This window comes from Balaenoptera borealis, assembly GCF_965194805.1.
Source record: "Balaenoptera borealis genome assembly, chromosome: 1".
Lineage (NCBI taxonomy): Eukaryota > Metazoa > Chordata > Mammalia > Artiodactyla > Balaenopteridae > Balaenoptera > Balaenoptera borealis.
This window is the reverse complement of record NC_138860.1, coordinates 79,457,642-79,479,259: the sequence shown is the minus strand read 5'-3', so window position 1 is coordinate 79,479,259 and position 21,618 is coordinate 79,457,642. Positions and strand designations below refer to the sequence as shown.

The window sequence follows — 21,618 nt, the reverse complement described above, 5'->3', positions numbered from 1 at the left end:
ACTGAGCTGATCTCCCTGTGCTATGCGGCTGCTTCCCACTAGCTATCTATTTTACATTGGGTAATGTATATATGTCCATGCCACTCTCTCACTTTGTCCCAGCTTACACTTCCCCTTCCCTGTGTCCTCAAGTCCATTCTCTAGTAGGTCTGCGTCTTTATTCCCGACTTGCCCCTATGTTCTTCATGACCATTTTTGTTTTTGTTTTTTTAGATTCCATATATAGGTGTTAGCACATAGTATTTGTTTTTCTCTTTCTGACTTACTTCACTCTGTATGACAGACTCTAGGTCCATCCACCTCACTACAAATGACTCAATTTCATTTCTTTTTATGGCTGAGTAATATTCCATTGTATATATATGCCACATCTTATTTATCCATTCATCTGTTGATGGGCACTTAAGTTGCTCCCATGTCCTGGCTATTGTAAACAGAGCTGCAATAAACATTGTGGTAAGTGACTCTTTTTGAATTATGGTTTTCTCAGGGTATATGCCCAGTAGTGGGATTGCTGGGTTGTACGGTAGTCCTATTTTTAGCTTTTTAAGGAACCTCCATACTGTTCTCCATAGTTGCTGTATCAAAGTACATTCCCACCAACAGTGCAAGAGGGTTTGCTTTTCTCCACACCCCCTCCAGCATTTATTGTAGATTTTTTGATCATGGCTATTCTGACCAGTGTGAGAGGATATTTCATTGGAGTTTTGATTTGCATTTCTCTAATGATTAATGATGTTGAGATTTCTTTCACGTGTTTGTTGGCAATCTGTATATCTTCTTTGGAGAAATGTCTATTTAGGTCTTCTGCCCATTTTTGGATAGGGTTGTTTGTTTTTTGATACTGAGCTGCATGTAAATTTTGGAGATTAATCCTTTGTCAGTTGCTTCATTGGCAAATATTTTCTCTCATTCTGAGGGTTGTCTTTTCATCTTGTTTATGGTTTCCTTTGCTGTGCAAAAGCTTTGAAGTTTCATTAGGTCCCATTTGTTTATTTTTGTTTTTATTTCCATTTTACAAGGAGCTGGGTCAAAAAGGATCTTGCTGTGAACTATGTCATAGCGTGTTCTGCCTATGTTTTCCTCTAAGAGTTTGAGAGTGTCCGGCCTTATGTTTAGGTCTTTAATCCATTTTGAGTTTATTTTTGTGTATGGTGTTAGGGAGTGTTCTAATTTCATTATTTTACATGTAGATGTCCAGTTTTCCCAGCACCACTTATTGAAGAGACTGTCTTTTCTTCACTGTATAGTCTTGCCTCCTGTATCAAAGATAAGATGACCGTATGTACGTGGGTTTATCTCTGAGCTTTCTATCCTGTTCCATTGATCTGTATTTCTGTTTTTGGGCCAGTACCATACTGTCTTGATTACCGTAGCTTTGTAGTATAGTCTAATGTCAGGGAGACTGATTCCTCCAGCTCCGTTTTTCTTTTTCAAGATTGCTTTGGCTCTTTGGGGTCTTTTGTGTTTCCATACAAATTGTGAAATTTTTTGTTCTAGTTCTGTGAAAAATACCAGTGGTAGTTTGATAGGGATTGCACTGAATCTGTAGATTGCATTGGGTTGTATAGTCATTTTCACAACGTTGATTCTTCCAATGCAAGAACATGGTATATCTCTCCATCTGTTTGTATCATCTTTAATTTCTTTCATCAGTGTCTTATAATTTTCTGCATACAGGTCTTTGTCTCTCTAGGTAGGTTTATTCCTAGATATTTTATTCTTTTTGTTGCAATGGTAAACGGGAGTGTTTTCTTAATTTCACTTTCAGATTTTTCATCATTAGTGTATAGGAATGCAAGAGATTTCTGTGCATTAATTTTGTATCCTTCTACTTTACCAAATTCATTGATTAGCTCTAGTAGTTTTCTGGTAGCATCTTTAGGATTCTCTATGTATAGTATCATGTCATCTGCAAACAGTGACAGCTTTACTTCTTCTTTTCCAATTTGGATTTCTTTTTCTTCTCTGATTGCTGTGGCTAACACTTCCAAAACTATGTTGAATAATAGTGGTGAGAGTGGGCAACCTTGTCTTGTTCCTGATCTTAGTGGAAATGGTTTCAGTTTTTCACCATTGAGGACAATGTTGGTTGTGGGTTTGTCATATATGGCCTTTATTATGTTGAGGAAAGTTCCCTCTATGCCTACTTTCTGCAGGGCTTTTATCATAAATGGGTGTTCAATTTTGTCAAAAGATTTCTCTGCATCTATTGAGATGAACATATGGTTTTTCTCCTTCAGTTTGTTAATATGGTGTATCACGTTGATTGATTTGCGTATATTGAAGAATCCTTGCATTCCTGGAATAAACTCCACTTGATCATGCTGTATGATCCTTTTAATGTGCTGTTGGGTTCTGTTTGCTAGTATTTTGTTACGGATTTTTGCATCTATGTTCATCAGTGATATTGGCCTGTTGTTTTCTTTCTTTGTGACATCTTTGTCTGGTTTTGGTATCAGGCTGATGGTGTCCTCATAGAATGAGTTGGGGAGTGTTCCTCCCTCTGCGATATTTTGGAAGAGTTTGAGAAGGATAAGTGTTAGCTCTTCTCTAAATGTTTCATAGAATTCACCTGTGAACCCATCTGGTCCTGGGCTTTTGTTTGTTGGAAGATTTTTAATCACAGTTTCAATTTCAGTGCTTGTGATTGGTCTGTTGATATTTTCTATTTCTTCCTGTTTCAGTTTCAGCAGGTTGTGCATTTCTAAGAATTTGTCCATTTCTTCCATGTTGTCCATTTTATTGGCATAGAGTTGCTTGTAGTAATCTCTCATGATCTTTTGTATTTCTGCAGTGTCAGTTGTTACTTCTCCTTTTTCATTTCTAATTCTATTGATTTGAGTCTTCTCCCTGTTTTTCTTGATGAGTCTGGCTAATTGTTTAACAATTTTGTTTATCTTCCCAAAGAACCAGCTTTTAGTTTTATTGATCTTTGCTATCGTTTCCTTCATTTCTTTTTCATTTATTTCTGATCTGATCTTTATGATTTCCTTCCTTCTGCTAACTTTGGGGTTTATTTTGTTCTTCTTTTCTAATTGCTTTAGGTGCAAGGTTAGATTGTTTATTTGAGATGTTTCCTGTTTCTTAAGGTAGGATTGTATTGCTATAAACTTCCCTCTTAGAACTGCTTTTGCTGCATTCCATAGGTTTTGGGTCATCGTGTTTTCATTGTCATATGTTTCTAGGTAGTTTTTGATTTCCTCTTTGATTTCTTCAGTGATCTCTTGTTTATTAAGTAGTGTATTGTTTAGCCTCCATGTGTTTGTATTTTTTACATATTTTTTCCTGTAATTTATATCTAGTCTCATAGCGTTGTGGTTGGAAAAGATACTTGATACGATTTCAATTTTCTTAAATGTACCAAGGCTTGATTTGTGACACAAGATATGATCTATCATGGAGAATGCTCCATGAGCACTTGAGATAAAAGTGTATTCTTTTGTTGTTGGATGGAATGTCCTATAAATATCAATTAAGTCCATCATGTTTAATGTATCATTTAAACCTTGTGTTTCCTTATTTATTTTCATTTTGGATGATCTGTCCCTTGGTGAAAGTGGGGTGTTAAGGTTCCCTACTATGATTGTGTTAGTGTCGATTTTCCCTTTTATGGCTGTTAGTATTTGCCTTATATATTGAGGTGCTCCTATGTTGGGTGCATAAATATTTACAATTGTTATATCTTCTTCTTTGATTGATCCCTTGTTCATTATGTAGTGTCCTTCTTTGTCTTGTAATAGTCTTTGTTTTAAATTCTATTTTGTCTGATATGAGAATTACTACTCCAGTTTTCTTTTGATTTCCATTTGCATGGAATATCTTTTTCCATCCCCTCACTTTCAGTCTGTATGTGTCCCTAGGTCTGAAGTGGGTCTCTTGTAGACAGCATATATATGGGTCTTGTTTTTGTATCCATTCAGCCAGTCTATGTCTTTTGGTTGGAGCATTTAATCCATTCACGTTTAAGGTAATTATCGATATGTATGTTCCTATTACCATTTTCTTAATTGTTTTGGGTTTGTTATTGTAGATCTTTACCTTCTCTTGTGTTTCCTACCTAGAGAAGATCCTTTAGCATTTGTTGTAAAGCTCTTTTGGTGGTGCTGAATTCTCTTAGCTTTTGCTTGTCTGTAAAGGTTTTAATTTCTCCATCAAATGTGAATGAGATCCTTGCTGGGTAGAGTAATCTTGGTTGTAGGCTTTTCCCCTTCATCACTTTATGTATGTCCTGACACTCCCTTCTGGCTTGCAGAGTTTCTGCTGAAAGATCAGCTCTTATCCTTATGGGGATTCCCTTGTGTGTTATTTGTTGTTTTTCCCTTGCTGCTTTTAATATATTTCTTTGTATTTAATTTTTGATAGTTTGATTAATATGTGTCTTGGCATGTTTCTCCTTGGATTTATCTTGTATGGAACTCTCTGTGCTTCCTGGACTTGATTAACTATTTCGTTTCCCATATTAGAGAAGTTTCAACTATAATCTCTTCAAATATTTTCTCAATCCCTTTCTTTTTCTCTTCTTCTTCTGGGACCCCTATAATTCGAATCCTGGTTTCTTTAATTTTGTCCCAGAAGTCTCTGAGCCTGTCCTCAATTCTTTTAATTCTTTTTTCTTTATTCTTCTCTGCAGTAGTTATTTCCACTATTTTATCTTCCAGGTCACTTATCCGTTCTTCCAACTCAGTTATTCTGCTATTGATCCCTTCTAGAGAATTTTTAATTTCATTTATTGTGTTTTTCATCACTGTTTGTTTGTTCTTTAGCTCTTCTTAGTCCTTGTTAAACTTTTTTTGTATTTTCTCCATTCTATTTCCAAGATTTTGGATCATCTTTACTATCGTTATTCTGAATTGTTTTTCAGGTAGACTGCCTATTTCCTCTTCATTTGTTAGGTCTGGTGGGTTTTTACCTTGCTCCTTCATCTGCTGTGTGTTTCTCTGTCTTCTTATTTTGCTTAACTTACTGTGGTTGTGGTCTCCTTTTCACCAGCTGCAAGTTCGTAATTTCCATTATTCTTGGTGTCTGCCCCAGTGGCTAAGGTTGGTTAGTGGGTTGTGTAGTCTTCCTGATGGAGGGGACTAGTGCCTGTGTTCTGGTGGATGAGGCTGGATCTTTTCTTTCTGGTGGGCAGGTCCACGTCTAGTGGTGTGTTTTGGAGTGTCTGTGGCCTTATTATGATTTTAGGCAGCCTCTCTGCTAATGGATGGTGTTGTGTTCCTGTCTTGTTAGTTGTTTGGCATAGGGTGTCCAGCACTGTAGCTTGCTGGTGATTGAGTGGAGCTGGGTCTTGGCGTTGAGAAGGAGATCTCTGGGAGATTTTTGCAGTTTGATATTATGTGGAGCTGGGAGGTGTCTTGTCGACCAATGTCCTGAACTTGGCTCTCCCACCTCTGAGGCACAGCCCTGACGTCTGGCTGGAGCACCAAGAGCCTGTCATCCACATGGCTCTGAATAAAAGGGAGAAAAAAAAAAAGAAAGAAAGAAAGAAAGAGAAGATAAAGTAAAATAAAATAAAATAAAAAGTTATTAAAATAAAAAATAGAAAATAATTATTAAAAAATGTTTTTAAAGTAATAAAAAAAAAGAAAGAAAGAAGAGAGCAACCAAACCAAAAAACAAATCCACCAATGATAACAAGTGCTAAGAACTATACTAAAAATAAAAAATTAAAAAAAAAAAAAATGGAGAGACAGAACCCAAGACAAATGGTAGAAGCAAAGCTATAGAGACAAAATCACACACAGAAGCATACACATACACACTCACAAAAAGAGAAAAAGGGGAAAAATATATATATCATTGCTCCCAAATTTGGGATGATTCGTTGTCTATTCAGGTATTCCACAGATGCAGGGTACATCAAGTTGATTGTGGAGATTTAATCCGCTGTTCTTGAGGCTGCTGGGAGAAATTTCCCTTTCTCTTCTTTGTTCGCACATCTCCTGAGGTTCAGCTTTGGATTTGGCCCCGCCTCTCTGTGTAGGTAGCCTGAGGGCCTCTGTTTCCACCCAGACTGGATGGGGTTAAAGGAGCAGCTGATTTGGGGGCTCTGGCTCACTCTGGTCAGGGGGTGGGAGGGGTACAGCATGCGGGGTGAGCCTGTGGCAGCAGAGGCCAGCGTGACATTGCAACAGCCTGAGGTGTACCATGTGTTCTCCCAGGGAAGTTGTCCCTGGATCATGGGACCCTGGCAGTGGCGGGATGCACAGGTTCCTGGGAGGGGAGGTGTGGATAGTGATCTGTGCTTGCACACAGGCTTCTTGGTGGCTGTAGCAGCAGTCTCAGCATCTCATGCCCGTGTCTAGGGTCCGTGCTGATAGACGCTGCTCGCACCTGTCTCTGGAGATCCTTTAAGCTGCGCTCTTAATCCCCTCTCCTCGCGCACCAGGAAACAAAGAGGCAAGAAAAAGTCTCTTGCCTCTTTGGCAGCTCCAGACTTTTTCCTGGACTCCCTCCCGGCTAGCTGTGGCACACTAGCCCCCTTCAGGCTGTGTTCACGCAACCAACCCCAGTCCTCTCCCTGGGGTCTGACCTCCAAAGCCCGAGTCTCAGCTCCCAGACCCCGCCCACCCCAGCGGGTGAGCAGACAAGCTTCTCGGACTGGTGAGTGCTGGTCGGTGCTGATCCTCTGTGCGGGAATCTCTCCACTTTGCCCTCTGCACCCCTGTTGCTGCGCTCTCCTCCGTGGCTCTGAAGATTCCCCCCTCTGCCACCTGCAGTCTCCACCAGTGAAGGGGCTTCCTAGTGTGTGGAAACTTTTCCTCCTTCACAGCTCCCTCCCAGAGGGGCAGGTCCCATCCTTATTCTTTCGTCTCTGTTTTTTCTTTTTCCTTTTGCCCTACCCAGTTACATGGGGAGTTTCTTGCCTTTTGGGAGGTCTGAGGTCTTCTGTCAGCGTTCAGTAGGTGTTCTGTAGGAGTTGTTCCACATGTAGATGTATTTCTGATGTATTTGTGGGGAAGAAGGTGATCTCCACGTCTTAGTCTTCTGCCATCTTCAATTGTCTTATTTATTATGTTGTTCAAATCTTATGAATACTTGTAAATTTGCCTTTTCTATCACTCAGAGAGGAATATTAAAAGAAATCTCCACCATTCTTTTTTTTTTAATAAATTTATTCATTTATTTATATATATATATATTTTTAGCTGTGTTCGGTCTTCGTTGCTGCGTGCGGGCTTTCTCTAGTTGTGGCCAGTGGGGGCTGCTCTTCATTGTGGTGCATGGGCTTCTCATTGTGGTGACTTCTCTAATTGTGGAGCATGGGCTCTAGGTGTGTGGGCTCAGTAGCTGTGGCTCACAGGCTCTAGAACGTAGGCTCAGTAGTTGTGGTGCACGGGCTTAGTTGCTCCGCAACATGTGGGATCTTCCTGGACCAGGGCTCTAACTCTTGTCCCCTGCATTGGCAGGCGGATTCTTAACCACTGCACCAGCAGGGAAGTCCTCCACCATTCTTAAACTTAAAAAAAAAGATTTAAAAAAAATCAGGTTTCACTTTATAATTTTGAGAATATATTCCTAGATGCATAAATGTTTGCAATGTTATAGCTTCTTTGTGATTCATTTCCTCCTTTATACCTTATAATGCTTCCTTACCTCTAAGGCTACTTTGTCATAACTTAGTATATCCATACCAGTTTCCTTTTGGCTAGTGTTTTCATAGTATATCTTTTTCATTGTTTCACTTTTATATCTTCTGTTTACTTACATGTATGCTATTTCTCTTGTGAGCATAATATAGTTAAGTCGTTTTCTATTTGGTTTAGCAACTTTTGTCTTTTAATTATTTAGTTTACATATCTTCAGCATAATTACTGATATTTTGGGTTTAAATATACCATCTATCATCTTACTATTACTTCCTTCTTTTCCTGTCTCTTTTATATTCTTTCCCCTTCCTGAGTTTCTGCCTGTTTTTTGGGTTAAATATTTTTAATTATTTCATTTTCCCATTTATTAACTTGTTGGTTTCATGATCTTTTACTATTTTATTGTTTATCCCAGAAAGTTTTACATGCTTCCTAAGCTTATTAAATTCTAATATAAATTAGTATTTTACCACTTTATGCTAGTGCAGTGATCCTAGAGCACTTTAATTCCATTTATCCTTCTCCCGACTTATATGCTACAGTTCTCATATATTTTAATTTATTTTATACAGCAAATTTTAAATGAATTTAAATTTAAATTTATTTAACACAGCTAATATTGATTTTGATTTATTTACCCTTTCCATTGCTTAACTTGAAGTTAGGGTTGGGGGTTAGCAATGTCAGTTGACCTAATCAAATCAGGAATTGCAATTATTTGAGTGTGAATTTCAGTCCCTGTGAGGGCTGCTCTATCTTTTCTATTTCTGATTTACTTTTACTATTAAGGTACAGGGCTTTAGAATGCCAAGTTTTAGAGTTTTAACTGAAAGCTTGTGGTGTCTACCAGGGCTTCTGTTTCCATGTAGGCCCCCAATTCCAATTTTTGTCTCCTTAGCCCCATGACTCTGGAAGGTTCTGCTCAGCCTCTTGGTTTCTCAGGCACCACTTTTGGAGGTAATGGATGCCTGTGGGTGAAGGGAATGTGGTCCCAAATGCTGGGTTCCACCTCTCAGGACTTCCTTCCTTTTCTGGATCATGGCCTCTAATTCCTCACTGTCTTCACAGTTCTCAGACATCTTCAAATGGATGATGTTTTTCAAAATCTATCTAGCTGATCTCAGCAGGATAGTTTTTCCTAAAGGATCGAATGTACCATTGCAAAACTGAAATTCCAGTGTTATTTTAAAAGTCAATAAAATTGGTTAAGATCATGATCTTGAAAGTTCAAAGATTTATTAGTAATTCAGGGAGGCAGATGGAAACTTTAACCCATGACATTAGCACATTCAGGAGCCATTATGAGGGAGACATTATTGTTTCCTAAAGTTACAGAGGTCATCTGTGGTAATAATAGTAATGATGATGATGGTGGTGGTGGTAGTGGTTCTAATGATACAAGGAGTTAATAATGTTTAAATGTTTCTTGTGTGCTTTTTTATGCATTTCTCATTTAATTCTCACAATAATCACATGAGGAAGGTAATATAGTTGTTCTCATTTCACAGCTGTGGCTGCCACAGCTCACAGAATTGTGCAATTTGTTCAAGCAATATCCACATAAAGCAAGATGGCCTAATAATACTCTTGTTTCAATTCTTCTTTTTTTGTGTGATTCTAAGGGAAAATAAGAAGTTAGAATATTTTCCATATAGTATTGGAACAGGGATACAGATGACTTTGGAGTTTGAAAGTGGGCCTTAATTTGGAGAGCTTATTTACAAGGAAAAGTTAAGGAAATGAATGGCAGAGTTAGGAGTGGTCACTGAAATGGTTAGGAGAAGAGATAATAGCAGGTCCTAAAAATCTTAGTAAAATCAAGAGTATAAATGAAACAAACATAAGCCCACACAAGTATAATAAATAATGAATAAATTAAAAATGGGAGAAAGGGACAAATCTTCCTTACAGAAGAATTCCAGACTATTTATGTAGGAACTCCCCTTCCAGGATGTGGAGTTTGATTCCCTGCCCTTGAACGTGGGCTGGACTAATTGTCTCACTTCTGGTGCATAGAGTGTGAGAAGTAAAGTAGTAACTTTAGTGGAAAAACCTGGCAGACACAAGCTTAGCATAATGATCTGGATTATCATTACCAGTCATAAATCATGTTGCTATCATGTGCCTCTAACATGATGTGATGAGAAGGGCGTGTCACATCTGTAGTATTCTTGCCTCAAACTCACAACCCCAAACTAATCATGAGAAAAATATCAGACAAACCCAAAGTGAGGAAAAGTCTACAAAATATGTGGCCAGTGCTCTTCAAAATTGTTCAGGTCGTGAAAACAAGGAAAGATGGAGAAGCTGTCACAGATTAGAGAAGACTAAAGGCCTTATCGTGTCTCTTTAGAGACACGATAATTAAATGCAGTGTGATATGATCTGACCAGCAAGCTGGTAAAAGAACTAAGTTGGCCCCTGTAGCAGTCATGGACAGAGTCTCCTTAACCATCTCAAGTCCCAAGCTGGCCCCTTTTCCTGCTTTACCAACAGAAAAATTCACATCATCCTATTGTCAACATTGACATAGTCCAACAAGTTGCCTTCATTTAGAGAGCTGAGAGAAAAAATGATAAGCACTTAAAAAAAAATGCAGTGTGATATCCTGGATGGGAACTTTGAAGAGAAAACATGAATTAGTGGAAAAATTGGTGAAATCTGAACAAATCCATACTTTAATGATGATGTACCAATATTAATTTCTTAGTTTTGGCAAATTTACCACAGTTATGTAAGATGTTAACTTTAGGAGAAACTGTGTAGAACTTTCTATACTATCTTGCATCTTTTCCCTAAATCTAAAATTATTCCCAAATAAAAAGTTATCTTAAAAAGTCCTAGTAAAGTCTAAAAACAAACAAAAAAACCCAAAAAAGTAGCCAGAGTTCATAAAGTATGTAAACTGTTAAGATGGCCTACACAAGTGTGTGCCACATGAAATAGTGCTTAATCTGAGGGTCTACACTCTATGAAATAAACTAAGAACAACTAAAAAGAAATTCATCTGGGTGAGAGCAGTGAAAGAAAAATTTAATTTAGGAATGCATGGACAAGATGTCAATTTAATAGGAATGAAAAATGTAAAAGCTGAAATTCAGTATTACATCTTCTATTCAAATATTTTTCATTGAAAGCCTCCATGAACCTATTAAGAAGGGTTAACTATCCTGGCTGGAGATGATCAGCGTAAAGATCCTCAGGCTAATGAGAAACCAGCCTTATGCAATGACCACTCCATCTTCTGCTGTACTTCACTAATCAGTGCAAAGAATTAAGAAACATTGATTTTTAGCCATAGAATATAAGATATCATGAACTCAGTAGTGTGGATGCAGAAGGGTAGGTTGTTGTGATGATGGATCCTCCAGACTCCCTAAATGAAGCACTGAGGTCAGCATGCAGGTGTGTCAGGGGTTCCAGCCTGGGCTGAACTAGGATTCAGACATGAGTGGAAGGTTTGGCAGATTTGTGGGCTGAACACATTTGAATCACAGAAAGCCATAGGGATATGGATAAAAATAGAAAGTTACTGTTTTCAGTTTCAACACTAAAACTGCTCTTTCCAAAATTAAACTAAATTAAATTAAATTAATTACTATACCAAACATCACAGAATAGAACATTTCTATCATACAGGTAGTTTTGTTAGGCAGCACTACTTTAAGATGTGGTTAGCATAACTCAAAACTCCTTAAGCTACATAACAAAAATGTAACCAAAAGGGGGGATAAAGACATGGATTTCCATTTGGAATTAGCACTTTGAGGGCTTCAGAGCATACTGTACTACTTTAGATCATACGGACCCAGTTCATATCAATACCCATAAATATAGTGGTGCATGACACACAATGACTGAGGACATGGAAGACAGAGCTGAGAAACTTGCACACAGGTTTTCAAAAGGTGGGAGCTGGATGGACTCATTGGTAAGTTCATGGAAGAATCACAAAGGTGCTCTTAGAAATAATTATTTAAGACTTTGGGGAGTCTGAAGGTAATCCAATAAGAGGTTAAGGGCAATGATCAGAGCAATGTGGATTAGTGTTCTAATTCAAAGAGACCTTTTTTAAAAATTATTTATTATTTATTTATTATTTTTATTTTTGGCTGTGTTGGGTCTTCGTTTCTGTGTGAGGGCTTTCTCCAGTTGCGGCGAGTGGGGGCCACTCTTCATCGCAGTGCGCGGGCCTCTCACTATCGCGGCCTCTCTTGTTGCGGAGCACAGGCTCCAGACGCTCAGGCTCAGTAGTTGTGGCTCACGGGCCCAGTTGCTCCGCGGCATGTGGGATCTTCCCAGACCAGGGCTCGAACCCGTGTCCCCTGCATTGGCAGGCAGATTCTCAACCACTGCGCCACCAGGGAAGCCCCCAAAGAGACCTTTTTGTACCCTGTTATTGTGGTTATCTGGGACAACATTGGCTTCATAAATTCACACGAATGGAATTGTTATCTAAATGGAAATCTCTCTGAAAAAGAATGAGACCTCAGAGAGAAAATGTCACTGAGCTTTAGAATTAGATTTGGAAGGAAAAGAGCTGGAATATATAAACCTCCTGGAAATTAACCATAGGCAGGAGTTGGCTGTGTGGGCAGAGTTGGAAGATTAAACAATTGCTGAGTAGATAATGAAGCTTAGAAATGGCCCGTGTGATCATATTGGACTGTCTGTGAATATTCTCTCCTTTTTCCTGCACCTTTGAAAAACGGGCAACACGTTCAAATTGAAAGATGAGATTTTATTATATGGTTGAGTATTGAATGCTTGAAGTTTCTTCTTCTCTATAAATACATTTAAAGCTATATATAATAGAAGTTGATGTTACTTTATACCTTCTGTTAACATTTTATTAAATTGGTACTGCTTATTCTAATATCATTAAACTTGTAAACCAGACTTCATTGGAGGAAATACAGGAAGGTCCCTAGATGATTACAGAGTTTTCAATAGCAGCAGATTGGATACTTCCTTACATTTATACAAATGTGTTCAAGGATACTATTTTAAATCATTTCTAGGCAATTTCTCCGCATCATTTCCTTGCTTAGGAAGATTTCTTTGTCTAAAGCGACATCTTGTCATATGTTTCCAGTGAATTTTTCAGTTTTGGCAAGAAGGTAAACAAAAGGAGATCTGTGAGTGTGATTGTGGGCCAGCCCCTGAGCGAAGCAGAGGATGGAGAATTTCTTCTTAAAAGAGACCTGGCCACAAACAGTAAACAAGAAAGGAGGAAACAATTATACCATATTAAGTACCAAAAATTAAAGTTAGTTAAATATTTTTTCCTTTGGAATTTATCTTCAGGATTTTAATTTAGAAGAAATGTTATGATTTTTTAAATTGTTGTGGGGCTGTTATCAGAAATTTCTTGCTGCTTTGCTCAGTCATTGTTGTCACTTGTGGCTTCAGTAACCTCAAAATTGAAAACTGGTGTGTGGTTATTTCCCCCATGTGACAGTGCAATTTCTTGTGAAATAGTAAAATTACTTTCTTCTCCAACATTTTTGCTTTATTTTATTTTGTGAATGATTTTACAGTTCTCCAAATTAGTAAGTTACTTGTACTATGTTTAGCATATGCCATTTGAATCTTTTGATGATGTATTATGTTTTTTTTGTAAGATAGTATGTATTCTCTTCAGTATCTATCTGTGTCTATAGACCATAATGATATTATGAAACCAAGGTAGATTTACAGAGTTATATATAGCTTTAAATGTATTTATAGAGAAGAAGAAATGTTGAAAATAAGTGATCTAGACATTCACTCAATGACCAAGTAAAGTGAATCAAAAAGTGAGGAAGAAAGGAAGTAAATATAAAGGCTGTATCATTAAAATAGAAATTAAAACATATTATAATAGAAACTACCAAATGAGACATAGACAGCTTTTTTGAAAAAAAATTAATAAAATATAAAAGTAAACTCTAGAAGGAATGATAAAAAAGATAATACACAAATAAAGAACACTGGGATTTAAAAAGTGGGTGTTAATGGATGCAGTAAAGAGTAAAAATTAATAAGAGGAAACTATGTACAACTTCATTTCAGGTCATTTGAAGTCAAAATGAGATGAAAAATTTTACTGAAAGTTATAAATGATTCAAATAAGACCCAAAAGAAAAAGAAACCCTAAGTATATCAGTTACCATAAAAATTGAAACTGATGGCAAGTTTGTGACTAATCCAAAAGGCTTCAGGCTCTTAATGATGTTTCAAGATATATAAAATAATGGAAAACAACGGAAGTTATTTCATGAGGCTAGAATATCACAACACAAAAACTCAGCAACCTGACAAGAATACTTGAAGATAAATAAAGCAAACAAAAAAACAAAGCAAACAATGGAACCGAACACCCAATAGCTATTATCCAATTTCACTTAGGAATTTAAGTAAATTTAGATACAACATGTAGAGTTTTTACCAGGAGTGTAAGAATAATTGAACATTAGAAAATCGATTAATGTGGTTGTCTATATCATCTTACTACAAGTCTGATAAAACCCTCAATAAAGTTAAACATACACTGATGAAAAAATATGTTACCAGTTTTGGAATAAAAGAGAACTTCCTTCATATGGCTTAGTTTAGCTATAACCAACATAAACATCATAATTGAAATGATTTTTCTAATTGACTCCATTTTATATTGTGCTCTTATGGTCTATATAATATGATTTGAAATACAGTAATCTTTATTTCTCTCCTTTCTTTTCATCTCCCTTCCCAAGTTTTGATGAATTAATATGGAATTTAATTCTTCAACTATTATTAATTTTTTCTGAAATATTAAACAAATGTGTTAAATTTTACAAGTTAATTTTAAATGCTTATTTAGAGTTAACTATATATTTTATAAATCATTTTATACCAGTATTCTTGTATCATTTCTTGAGTTCTTTATTGAGGCAATTTTCTGGTTTTACTCAGATAATTTGTTTCATAAAGGAGTTATGTGGCATATTGTTTGACTTTTTGAGTTCAAATATGGATTAATTTTGCCCTCATGGGAGAATGAAAATTTGCCTGAATGAAGAAATTTAGAATTATCTCATTACCTCAGAGTTCTGAAATATTTCCCTACAGCATTGCATATGAAATATCTGAAGCCTGTGTCGTTCTCTTCTATGTAAGTAGCCAGTATATATATCTGAAACTTTGTGAGGTTTTTTTTTTTTTTTTTCTCTTTAGAATTCAGAAACAATAGCAGGATGAGACTGAGTGTGGATCTTTTTCAACAATTCTGATCACTATTCTGTGAGCTTTCTCTATAATAAAAGTAGAGGCTTTATGTTGGGTTTTGTTTTGTTTTCACTAAAGAAATTTTCTCTCTGAAACCTTAGTGTCTGGCAAATTTCTTGGCACCCAGTGAGCATTAACTAATGTCACAAACAAAGGTATGGTGTTTCAACTGCCTTGAGGCTGCCACAGCAAACATCAATGAAAGGAACCCAAATAAACACTCAACTCAGTAATTAATTCTCCCATGCACACTCCAGTCCCCTAGATTCACTTTCCCACCTCCAGTGGAACTCCTCTCTAGTCAGTGACCACCAACAGGACACCAATGCTCCCAGGCCATGAACTGTGAGGGGAAGGCTGCCTGCCCACCCCTCATGCACAGAGTGAAGCTTGCCCACTGACTTGTAGACACACTCAACTCATTTGGTGTAGGGGCGAGGATCCAAGGCCCCTGTATACTGACCCCAGACCAATTCACACAACATGAATGGAAATCCACCTGCCTGCCAGCTCACCACTTCCAGGTTAAACCTGGTAATAGACCCTTCAACAGTGACAACTGGTCTGAGTGGGGAAACTGAGCAAAAGGGCATTTTCTATAGATTATCTGATAACCTGTACTGTCATTGTTGTTTCTTTTCCATTATGGATTATGACATTTGCCTGTGGATTGTACCACTACACTCAAAATGCCTCTTGTCTTCTGATAATGATTTTGAGAAGAGCAGAATGAAGGGACAGAGGGGGACTGAAGGGGGACAGGGAGAACAAGCAGGACAAGTGAGAGGAGTGAGAATGGATTCCAGAGGGAAAACAATGGGTCAGTAGAGAAAGACGGGGAAGACCAAGAAGAGGGGGAAAGGGAGCCAGGGAGCAGACAGGAGGAGGAGACCACAGAGGGATAAGTGGTGGGGAGACTGCTGGAAAGGCCACTGGGCATCACTGATCACCTTCCATCACTTTTTCTCACAGAAGAGGACATTGAGAACCCAAGTGTGGACTTGATTTCTCTAAGACTAAAAGACACTAAAATTTCCAGCCAGACCACAGACTGCAGCCTTTGCCATGAGCCAGGACTGGGTGCAACCGAGAGGGTCAGGACGATGCAGGCAAGAGCAGGAAGAAAATCTGGACCGGACAGTGTGAGAAATGGAGGGGAAATGAGAGACTGTGTGGGAGGCCTGTGACTGCCGGAGGCTGTAGGGTTTCTCCGACAAGGAAGTGGGCAGAGGGAGAGGTTTTGTGTGTTGGTGTGCCAAAGGAAGTCAGATGAGAGGGAAAGAGGGTTGAGAGGGGAACTGTCTCTGAATTCTGAGGGCAGCTTGCCTGCGGTGGCATCCTTCACCTAACAGAGCTTCAATGCTCCTCCTCCTGCCTCTGCTCTTCAAGGGACTTCTCTGCCATGGGGCGAGCAAAGTGGGTAAGCTGATCCCAGGTGGAAAGATACCTGTGGTTGTGCACTGCAGGATGGAGAAGTTCTGGGGAGGACCTGGGGGAAGAGGGAGTAACGCTCCTACAGAATGCCCTTGGAGTCTGCCCGCCAGGCTAGTTCCATGCAAAGTATCCTTGGCCGTAGTCTCAGTTAATCTCTCTGATTTTGGGGTGAGGATGCTGGCCCGGGGGAGGGGGTGTGGGACTATATGCAACCTGTTTAACCATATCCATAAAGAGCCCCTTTATGGGGCTCTCTTCTCCTGTCCTTTCATTCCCTCTCTCAGCTCCACAGGTCTTAGGACCCCGTCATTCGGCCACAGAAGAGCCCCTCTCCTTCCACGTGCTCCAGATCTCCTCCTTTGCCAATCGCAGCTGGACACACACCCAGGGCTCAGGCTGGCTGGGTGAGCTGCAGACTCATGGCTGGGACAGTGTCTTGGGCACCATCCGCTTTCTGAAGCCTTGGTCCCAGGGTAACTTCAGCAAGGAGGAGCTGAAGAATATCGAGGCATTCCTGCGGTTGTACATCCATAGTTTCCCTCGAGAAGTGCAGGCCTTTGCCAGTCAGTTTCAGTTTCAATGTGAGTTCTTTGTTCCAAGCTAATGTTTGCCTGATGGCTCCGACCATCTTCCAGAGGGTAGATGGCTTATGTACCCTGACGGTCTTCCAAACTTCCTGATCTTGTACTTGTCCCCTTTTGGTCACTCTTCTCTGCTGCACCCTTCACCACCATCCCCACTCTATCCCCCTCCTCTACCCCCATATACACAGCTCTCACACTCCTGAATATACCCTCATATTCTAGACCTTGAATAGTTGTCTCTTCTTGATCTTCTGCCCAGCACTCCTGGTCAGCCTTTCCTAACCAGGATTCTGCCCTCCTTTCTTCCTGGCCTGAGTGTTTACAGGATTCAACCTGTACCTAACCACTCCCCAGTCTGCTCTTCCAGACCATCTTCTGATTCTCTAACAGTCTTCCCATCTAGCTCTTCCCCTTCAGTATTTCAAAATACCTTTATTATCTCAAAATTTTATTCCCACAAATTTCCTCCTTTTTTCCTGCCACATCTCTAGTCTTCCATGTGATCCCCCAGCAAGTTTTCCTTCCCTGTAATTCTTTCCATATTGATTCTCTCTTTCTTGTCCACCCACAGACCCCTTTGAGCTCCAGGTATCATTTGGCTGTTTAATTCATCCTGGGAAGGCCTCAGAAAGCTTCTTAAATGGGGCATATCAAGGATCAGATTTCCTGAGTTTCCAAGAAAATTCCTGGAAACCGTCTCCAGGAGCAGGGAGTCGAGCTCAGAATGTCTGTAAGGTGCTCAACCACTACAAATTTATTAAAGAAATCATTCAGAGCCTTCTCAGTGACACCTGCCCTCGGTTTCTGGCAGGCCTCCTTGAAGCAGGGAAGTCAGAACTGCAACGACAAGGTGAGCCCAACTCTCTCTCCCCTCTTATTTCTAGTGTTTCAACTCTTGTATTTGAGTTTTCTACCCTTTATCAACTTTTTGAATCACATAATAAGCTAGAGGGTGAAAAGTATGGGTTTAGAATTGCTCCCAAGAAAAGAGAAAGAAGTGATTACTCAAACTGCAAAGGGACCCTAAGTCACTGAGTTGTGGCCTAGGGTACCCTCCTAAATTTCATTTCTCCTTATCTTCTCCTTTCTAGTGAAGCCAGAGGCTTGGGTGTCCAAAGGCCCCAGTCCTGGGCCTGGTCGTCTGTTGCTGATGTGTCACGTCTCTGGCTTTCATCCAAAACCCGTGTGGGTGATGTGGATGAGGGGTGAGCAGAAGCAGCCAGGCACTCAGCAAGGAGATGTCTTGCCCAATGCTGACGGGACTTGGTATCTCCAAGTAACCCTGGACGTGGCGGCTGGGGAGGCGGCCGGTCTGAGTTGCCGAGTAAAGCACAGCAGTCTAGGAGGACAGGACCTAATCATCCATTGGGGTGAGAAAGAACTGGGGCCCAGCTGGGAGGTGATAGTCTTCTCATAGTCCAAGGGCTAATGAGTGAGGAGCTTAGGAAGTGGCTAGGATGCTATGCACAAGAGGATACAGGTGGGGGAATCCAAGTAAAGAAGGATGGAGCATGACAGCAGTTAAATTTCAAGAAAATGCAATTAGATTAGAGGTACTAAAGAGAAAAGAAAGATGGACCTATTGATTTGGTGAAAGAGAGAGGGAGTGGGCAGAGCAGGGACATAGACTCAGGAAGAATTGAAATGAGAGTCCTGGAAAAGACAGAAGAAAGCTCTGGGGAGGTGCCACTATTGTGAAATGAGAAGCATTAACTGTGGTAGAATAGAGAGTACTTTATAGATTGACTTCCTTACTTTATCCCCAACTAGTTGGATACTCCTACCTTCTGATATTGATCTGTTTGATGGTAATAGTTTCCCTGGTCATGTTGGTTATAGTTGACTCATCATTTAAAGAACAGAGGTGAGTCTTTTCTTGTTTTGACTCTTCAACTTCTTATCAACTCATTTGTCTTTCCTCTATTTTCTTTTTCCCTTTCCCCTTTCTCTCTGATTTCCCTTATTTGAGATCAAGATCCCATTTTCCCCCACAGCTCAAATCAGAACCTCTTCTCTGCCCATGTCTCCCACCCTGCCTTTCCACAGGAGTCGATACCCAAGACCCCAGGGGTTCAAGACATCAGCTCTGCTTGGCACAGGAATGGTGGACCAAAAACAGACTCTTAAAGAAATGAAAACCCAACTCTGGCATCATTAATTTTACCTTCCACATAAAATCCCTTTCTGATTTTGTTTAAACATGACTCATAGCTATAAACAAAGCATGATTTTGTTAAAGCAGCTTGTTCTGGTAGAAATCCTCATCCCTTTGGAAATCTGTTTGTTTTCCCCCCATCTTCCAGCAATATCTTTCTGCTTCGGCCACTCCTTCATCACTATCGATCCTTCAAACTCTAATTCAGATGCCTCTCTCTTAAGAGCTTCCCTGGATCGCCCAGTTGATGGCTGTTCTCTATGCCCCAAATTGGACTGTTCTTCCTAAATACACTCATCTCTTCCTACTCCAAACAATAATTTTTATGTTTTTGTGCTTTTTTCTCATTTGCTTGAAAGCAAGATTTATGTGTTTGTATTTGTGTCCATGACCAAAAGCCTTACCTGGACCAGGGCCAGCTTCATGGGCAGGTGACCTGTGCAGTTGTTGCCATCTTGAAATCCTACTCATTTTTGAAGGAGAGATACTGCCTTTTTATTTTATACTGGTCCCACAAATTATGTAGCTTGTTTGGCTTGAAAGGGATATTTCTCAATAAATGCTGACTGAAATAAATGTATTGTCAAATAAAATGTCTTAATCCCTTTCCTCTTTGGCATCTTTGCATCATTTGGCTGTGTTCTTATTAAAACTCGTTCTCTCTCCCTTTGTCTCTCATCAGAGGTGAAGGAGACAGATACGTGCTTCAGACTTCATAGCCATTGGGAGATTCGTGCACCTTCAGAGATATTTAAAGAAAATAGTAACACATTAGAGTGTCTCCTGTCAAAGAGAGGATGGGGTTGGACTGACATTCCTGATTCTTTGAGATTGTGTGTTACTATATGTGTCTTTGTGGATATACATATTCAGGGGATAAATTCATATTTTGGGAAGTTAGGAAGAGAACATGGGGATTGAGGATAATTTTCATGGGCAGAGCCAAGCAATGAAGGAATAGATTGATCAGATGCCAGCTAGTTATATGTTTACTGTTCTTTATTATTTTGATTTATGATTATCATTATTACTTATACTTTGTTGTCTCCTTAATTTTTTAATATGGATTTAAAAATTATCTAATGGCTTTAATTGAGATCCATTTGATTGAGTCTGTTGGAGAGCAGGAAGCTGTTAAGGTGCAGTGTTCATACTGATGTCCAGGTGACATCTTCCCTTAAATGAGATAATTGAGCAGATTGTATAGATTTATTAGCGGGAATTTAATATTCTGTATGGGATATTTCAAGTGAACAGATGGGGTTCTACGGTCACTTATCCAGGCTGTACTCTCACACATGAACAAAGTAATGGGGCCAGCACTCTCCCTATCGAGAGTTCATCATCTACTGAATGCCATGTTCAGACAGCCTATCTAGGGGCAGGCCACCAGAGTCCAGAGAGGAAGGCAGAATTTTAAGGGCTTTCGGAACAATAAATAAAGTCTATATAAGTACCGCACGCTAACCGATTGTGCTACTGGAGCTCCTCTTAACAACTTTTCCTTCAGTTTCAGTTGTTTGGCCAAATTAGCTAGTTAGGACCTAGCAGCAAATGAAATCATATAAGTTGCAAAGAAGTCACATAAACTCAATTTGAACTCAACATGTTAAAAGACCTAAAAAGTATTCTCAATCTCTGTCACTATTAAAAGTGACCCAAACACTATTGGCAGCATATTTGTTTACCACTAAAATGTTATATGTGCCACAGAACCCAGATTCTACATTTAAAGAAATTCCTTTAAATGTAGTTGTCAACGTATAAATTACTTTAGGGGAGGTAGTTGTTTCCATTTTCTGTCAAGAAATATCTAGGCTACCAATATTTTTCAACTGAAGAACAGCAATGATTCTCAAAATATGAAATAAAGTATTTAGTTACAAAGCAAAAGATGTGTGAATGTTATAGTATATGTTTAATTTTTATTGCTTTTATTAAGTAGGAGTGTTACGTACATACCACACATTTTATTAATTATACTTTCATTCGTATGCGTGGCTATTTGTGTAAGCAGGCAAGACTAAACAGAGGAGATAAGCCAAGTAATCACAGAAAAAGTACACACTGAATCAAATATAGGAAAGATTGTTTACCAGAAATCATCATCTAATAATAACCAGGTGGAAAAGAGGTCTTACAGTTAATCATCATAGATGGTTACACATAATAGCCAAATACAAAGTTCAAAAGTGTGTTCCAACATGAATTAGCCAAATATTTTAGAAAGAAGAATTAACTATGCAAATTAAATATTCATATCCTAAGACATGTATATTTTAGATGTCTCTACTAATTATATTAAATACATTGTGTAATAATGTAATGGATACCATAATATACAATCTAATGGACTAAGTAAACACAACATAATGATAGTATAATCGCTCAGGTAATGCCAGCTTCTCACAAGATAAAAAAATGATAATTTCTGGAAAGACATGATGTTTAAAAATTTTTTTAAAAATATATAGAAGATATAGACTTAAAAAGTCCATGGTACAATACTTAGAATTTTATTCTTGTCGCCTGAGAACTTGGGTTTGCCTCTTGGTGGGTGTTGAGCCAAAAGACACAAACAAGCCAACGATTGGGAAAAGGAAGT

At 38.9% G+C, this 21,618-nt stretch overlaps 1 protein-coding gene and 1 pseudogene across 5 annotated transcripts in view; both read left to right on the top strand.

Moving 5' to 3' along the window:
• The window catches only part of LOC309635858 (NTF2-related export protein 2 pseudogene), a 167,275-nt pseudogene that overhangs the window by 63,313 nt on the left and 82,344 nt on the right, over positions 1 to 21,618 (top strand). The gene's annotated exons all lie outside the window — the stretch shown is intronic.
• CD1E (CD1e molecule) lies at positions 14,207 to 19,016 on the top strand (the record flags this gene model as incomplete). Of its 4 annotated transcripts, none has more annotated exons than XM_082406408.1 (6): positions 14,207 to 16,260; positions 16,559 to 16,855; positions 17,430 to 17,708; positions 17,950 to 18,228; positions 18,629 to 18,722; positions 18,905 to 19,016. In XM_082406408.1, exons 1-6 carry the CDS (start codon positions 16,200 to 16,202, stop codon positions 19,014 to 19,016), a joined length of 1,122 nt encoding a protein of 373 aa, XP_082262534.1. In that variant the 5' UTR covers positions 14,207 to 16,199. The 4 variants fall into 4 exon arrangements, with proteins under 4 accessions (XP_082262534.1, XP_082262533.1, XP_082262536.1 ...); XM_082406407.1 differs by having other exon boundaries at positions 16,510 to 16,855; XM_082406410.1 differs by lacking the exon at positions 18,629 to 18,722 and having other exon boundaries at positions 16,510 to 16,855; positions 18,834 to 19,016.